The sequence below is a fragment of the Cebus imitator genome, unplaced genomic scaffold (genome assembly GCF_001604975.1).
Source record: "Cebus imitator isolate Cc_AM_T3 unplaced genomic scaffold, Cebus_imitator-1.0 Scaffold98, whole genome shotgun sequence".
NCBI classification, from domain to species: Eukaryota; Metazoa; Chordata; class Mammalia; order Primates; family Cebidae; genus Cebus; species Cebus imitator.
The window spans coordinates 2264388-2270769 of NW_016107413.1; the positions used below are offsets into that span (position 1 = coordinate 2264388).

At 33.0% G+C, this 6382-nt stretch overlaps 1 protein-coding gene across 1 annotated transcript in view; it reads right to left on the reverse strand.

The window, feature by feature from the left end:
- AKAP9 (A-kinase anchoring protein 9) overlaps positions 1-6382 on the reverse strand; it is a 219170-nt gene that overhangs the window by 89607 nt on the left and 123181 nt on the right. Inside the window, exons 16-17 of the mRNA XM_037741311.1 lie at positions 2553-2649; positions 1250-1330 (exon numbers count right to left, since the gene is read on the reverse strand). Of these exons, the coding sequence (XP_037597239.1) occupies positions 1250-1330; positions 2553-2649 (178 nt within the window). The remainder of the gene's footprint in view (positions 1-1249; positions 1331-2552; positions 2650-6382) is intronic.

Here is a 6382-nt window from a genome sequence, read left to right on the forward strand (position 1 = left end):
AAAAAAAAAAAAAAAAAAAAAAACCACATCTTTATATTACCACCATTATCATAATAATAAGACTACTTTCAAAATAATATTAATGAGTCTTTACTATGCATCAACTCATCTGCAAAGTGTTCTATATGCATTAATTAGCTCATTGAATTCTTAAAAAAATTACTGCTATGCCAATTATTTTCTCTTTCAACATATACAACACTGAGATTCAGAAGTTAAGTAACTTTCCTAAGGTTACAAATCTAGTAAACAAAAAGAACAGCTCACTAAAGTATGGTATATCCGACACTAAACCTCACGTTAATTACTATACCCTGATACGACATTCCATTTGATAAATTTGTGTAAGAGCTGCATGCAAGAGAAAACTTGCATTCCTCCAAGAACTAGACATTGAAAGCTATAAAAAAAAAATAGTGCTTCACTTTTCACTTTAGCCATAATAAGCAAGTAAGTCCTTATGGCCCAGATATTTCCTTGGGTCTTGACCTTCTCATCTAATTTATGTTTTTCCTAATTCCTTATGTATTTCCTTTATATCCTACCAATCAATCCTACCCCTTTAAAATGCACAAATTCCACTGGGATTGTTATGTTAAAACAGGTGAAATATTAAAAAAATAAGCAGACAAACTCATAATTCAACAGTTCCAGTATGAAAAGCCAACCAGGTATATACATTTTGAAAAGAAATACAAAGACAAAACAAACAGAACCATAATGTTACACTAGGTTATGTGGCTAATATTCAAGAATGACTCTGGACACAGCAGATAAGCATACAGAGATGAGCAAAACTCACATTGATAAACTCCTTCACTTAGCCAGGAGCTGATTAATACTGAGTGATAATCCTCCCTTAGCACCTGTAGTCATTACCTAACAAAAATTCTCTGATTGGAAATAGGTACAGATAATATACACAGAGGACTAACCAATTTCTCTTTCTTTTCCTATCTTCTCCCCAACTTTTAGGGTAGACCAAACTCTTTCACAAGGTAACAAATACATAGACTTGTTTTGGAATTCTGAAAAGCTTCTAATTAATCGTCTACATCAAGAAGAATGCTCCTCTCAAAAATTCCCAAATATTTTGTTTAAAGGTAACTATAATTGGTATCATTATCCAACCACTTAAAGATGAACTATATATGAAACATAACTAAAACTAAAAATAAAACTATGTTATTTTTGAAGGCTCAAAGGGAATATAAACCAAGATAATCTTCCAGATAAGCTATAAGCTTACCTTAGCTACTTCTTCTTCTAATCGTTCTTGGTATTGTTTTTCCAACAACTTAACCATATTTGTTTCCTCTTCACCAGAAAACTACATTTAAAAGCAAAATATGACATTTATTTACATTAATTATACACCACTTATTTTTAAACTTTTACCTCAAAATGTTCTGAAAAGTATCAGTATTTTTAGAAAATTTCTATATACTTTCAGCAAAAAATAAATTTTAATTATCTCAATTAAAAACAATTCTAGTAAGTAATTATACTGAATAATTATACTTACTGTGAACTTAACAATAAAAGATGCAAAGAGAAATATATTTACATATTTATAAATACTAATGTATAATTCTGGAGTGGGAAAAGGATACTTAAATATAACTAATAAAATATTTATGTGCGTAGTTCCTTTTAAGTAAAATGTTAAAAAGTGGCTATCTTTGCTCATGACATTACAAGCAAATTTTCTTTTCTTCTTGGTGCTTATTAATACTATCTAATTTTCAACAAATACAAATTACTTTTATCAATAGAAAAAAAACCATAAACTTTAAAAAAATGTAAATAACTTCTCAGTATGAAAGTATTTCTTTATTTACCAATTATCATGATATGGGATTGAGTATAGAAGAATCAAGGATTAAAGGATTTGTCTAACATCTTTCCTCTGTTTACTGGGTGAGGAATAATGATGATCTTAATTTTTTCTAAAACTTAACAGCTAAAAATCCACTGAATGAACACCAGAGTTTTGCAGGTGCGGGTATGAGGAAGCTGCAGGTGTAAGAAATTGAGAATACAATGTTGAGCAGAGGTAGCGGGTGGTTTAGTTAGACGGCATGCACTGTAAAAGATGTGGAACTTCTGTATACTATACAGACCTTACCGGAGTAGGCCTCATCTATTATCCCAGCCCTATTGTCTTGGATTCTGGGGATTCCTAAACACTTTTCTGGAGATGGCCTGGTCCAACTTCCCATGCTGGGAAGACACAGCTATGTTGGCCAGGGCACTGAAATTAATTTGTACATAGCCCACATGTTACAAAAAACAAGACAAATCTTAAAACTATAACATATTTAAGAGAAATATAACCCCTCAAACTTAACTTCCTCTGTGTTTTTCCATACGCTATAAAAATATATTAAATTTCTTTACATATGTATTCTGGGTTTTCTATATAAGGTATTATACTCATGTTTATTATACTTACTTCTCAGCAACTATTTATTAGTAAATCAGACATAAAAATGATAGTAAAAAAATCAGTGCATATAACAGTTAAAAGATGAAAATTAAAAATATAATACCTCTATTGTACCATCAATATTTTTTTTCACATAACTTCCCGGATACATTGTTCTCTGTGCATCAGCTTCTGTAATTACCACTGAATCAATGGAGAAGCTAAATATAAATAAAAAGGGTTAAAGAATTAGAGTTGCATATGTGCTTTAGTGTTCATCCAAAATCTATACCACACATAAAATATGTACTGGGGCATGGAAGACAATAATGAGTCAAGGGTTATAAGTATTGTAACTTAAATCTTATTTTTGACTAGTATTTCCACTTAAAAGAACACAATTGAATAACAGGGTATTTTAACAGATCATCAACTGAATTTTATGTCATTTTACACTACAAATGTATGATATGGAACTACTTATATGTACGGACTCTTTTTTTTGTGGAGATGGGTCTCACTATGTTACACAGGTTGTTCTTGAACTCCTGGCCTCAAGTGATCCTCCTGCCTCAGCCTCCAAATGTGCTGGGATTACAGGCATAAGCCACTGTGACTGGCCAGTAAAAACATTTTTTAAAAGTTATCTAAGATATATTACTGACTTTTTAAAAGTTTGTAAAATCTCACTTTTATGAGAAACTTCTTTTAACATATATATGTATGTTTGCATACAAAAAGTTTGATTTTCTTCCTATGTATGCACATCAAAAGTAACAATGTTTACCTCTAGTGGAACTCATGAGTGATGGTAAAGACAAGAAATCTTAATTTATAAGTACTCACTTTTGGACTGTTTTATCTTTTGGTATTCACATCTATACTGTGTAGTTTTTACATGCATTTGCTATTAAAAAATTTTTTTTTCTTAAAATGCTAGCTTGGGTCATAAAAACTAAGGTAAGATCAGTATTTAGGAACCATGGGAAAAAGATAAAGGAGCAAATTATAATTTTCATTTCTGGCAAGTACAATTTTCCACACCCATTTTTATGTGCAACTATGCTGCCTTCTTAGTTTGACCCTCCTCTTGTCCACACACCCTTCTTTCTTCTTTTCTTTTCCACCCTAAATTCTGCCCAAAACTGGCCAGATAAAAGTTGTCATCATCCCATTTCCTAACTCATATAGCTAAATCCCTAATGGTGACCATTTGATTGCTTCCAATTGTTCATCATTACAAACAATGCTATAATACAGATCTTCAGAAACCTCTCTTGGCACACTTCCATGGATGTTTCTATATGATAAAATCTTATAAGTAACTGTTAAGTTTAATGTTTTAATACAGGGCCATATTCCAAAAAGTTATATTAATTTTATTCTCATAATAGTATCATTTAAGTATTTTCTCAAAACTTCAGCAATTGGGGGTCATAACAATTGTAAAACTTTGCTAGAACGCGTATGTCTTTATTTTTGAGAAGACACTTTCTTTCCAATGCTATTGGTCATTTAGGTTTTTCCTGCTGTGAATTGCCTTCTCATGTTCTATGACCACCCTATGCTTCTAAAAACTCATTCCCTTGTCTTTCTTCTCTGCCCTTTCCTGCTTCTTCTGTCTTCCTTACTATTTTGTCTCTGTTTTCCTCACTGTCCCTTGTATATACTCCTCTGATCCTTGGTTTTATGTCTTGGATCTTATTTTCACAGCCTAGAAAATTCTCCTGATTATCTATCCAGCCATTATGATCTAAATTCCAAAAAGTACTACTTAGTCCACAATGCCTTCATTCTTTAAGCTTTATAGTATTTGCAGGTGTTTACTCCAAATTGAAAAAAAATAGACTGGTGTAGCCTGAATTCATTGTTCCCCTCTTGCAATTAAGCTCCTATTATCCCCAACCTCTATTGATTTTCCTATTTATATGATGTATTTTCATTTTCCATATTCCCTAGGCTCAAGCAACAGTTATTTTAGTTTTTTTCCCCTCTGCTTTGTTGCCAACATTCCTTCTGGTGCAATGTCTTAATATTTATCCTTCATTTCCATTTTGCTGTTATTACTCTAATAGGCAGTATTACAGATGTGCAGTGAAAAATGCCACAAGGACATGGGTTTAAATTCCAGCATTTTAGTTATAACACTATGTTGTATCCCCAACCATTACCTTCAAAAAATTATTTTGCAAGTAATTGTTATTTCAATGATTACACTGCCGTCCTGGAAGGAAATAGCCACTTTACATAAACATTTAATTCTACCTCCAGGGTATCAAGCTAAGGCTTTTCTCAGTTACTGTTTCATTTAATCCTCACAATTTATTTTTTTTTTTGAGATGGAGTTTCACTCTCATTGCCCAGTCTGGAGTAAAATGGCGCAATCTTGGCTCACTGCAACCTCCACCTCCCAGGTTCGACCAATTCTCCTGCCTCAACCTCCCGAGTAGCTGGAATTACAGGCATACACCACCACACCGGGCTAATTTTGTATTTTCAGTAGAGATGGTGTTTCCCCATGCTGGTACGCCTGACCAACCTCAGGTGATCCACCTGCCTCAGCCTCCCAAGGTCATGGGATTACAGGTGTGAGCCACTGCACCTCCTCACAATCTTAAAGGTAATTATTATTATCCCTATTATTATTTAGAGATGTTTAAATAATCTGTCTAAGATCATATAGCCAGTAAAAGGTCAAATCAGGGTCAAATGCAGATCTGTCAGACTCTAAAACCCATGATCTTTCCAACCTCACAGTGTTTCTCTTGGAGGTTTCTAGTATGAAGTCACCAAATATTTGTTAAAAGAATGACTCAATTATTTTTCTCAAACTATTTCAATCCTATCCACAGAGAACAGTATACTGTAGTCAAAATATGTTACAGTTGTGTCCAAAATATGTGATACTATTTAAAAAAATAATTTTGACTTATTACTATGAGTAAGAATGAGGATGGTTACTCTTTTTGGTAGGGGTGCAGGGAGCAAACAAATGATTCTGGTTCAAAGGCAATGTCAACACATTTCCACACAGTATTACAGAAACTCTGAAAGAGGGTGGTGAGCTGGCAGAAGCCCAAATGCAGGAATAAAAATGTAAGCCTACATTTCCAGAAGCTTCTCTTTTCTTCATGCTTTAGAGAGAAAGCATCACTAATTAAAGAAAGAGTACTTTGAATACCAACTGGTTATTAGAAAGTTCTTCCTATTTACCTATTTTATTTCATATCAGAAAGTGGTGGTTTCCAAATACCAATCTATGGGCTCCATGCCTTAGAATTATATTGTTAAAAACACAAATTTCCAAGTTTCATCTCCAAGTTACTGAGTATGACTCTCCAAATTATAATCCAGTGATCTTTCATTGTAACTATTAAAAAATTAAAGTTCAAAAACATCCACTATTTCTGATATATGGTCATGTTTAGAAATCACCAATCTCAAAGAAAATGGGAGCTTTATAAGGCTGTACCCATTACAAGCAAACAATTCCAAAGCCCATAGGTAGGCTCCAAATAAAAGAGAGTAACAACTAGTTCCAAACAAGCAGACATTGAATATTTCGTCCACTATCCAAAAAAAAATACTGTGTTGACATTTTAATAGCAGGTGCCTATGAAGACATCAGTGCTAGAATAGCAGAGCCAGCCGAAGTTAGAATAAATCTGAGGGTTTTATAGAGCTAGTTATATATTACAGCATACTTCTCAACTAAATTATAAACTGTTCATTCATTAAACATTGAGTACGTATTATGTGCAGGTAGATTATCTTAGGTGTTTGGGATATATCAATGATCTAAATGGAAAAAGAGCTCCACCCTTATAAAGCTTAAAGTCCTTTACCAGAGACAAACTATAACAAAATAAAAAGGAATCTACCTCTCCAAATTAACATATATGTGGACATTCGCGCGCGCACACACACACACACATACACTTTTTTTTTTTTTTT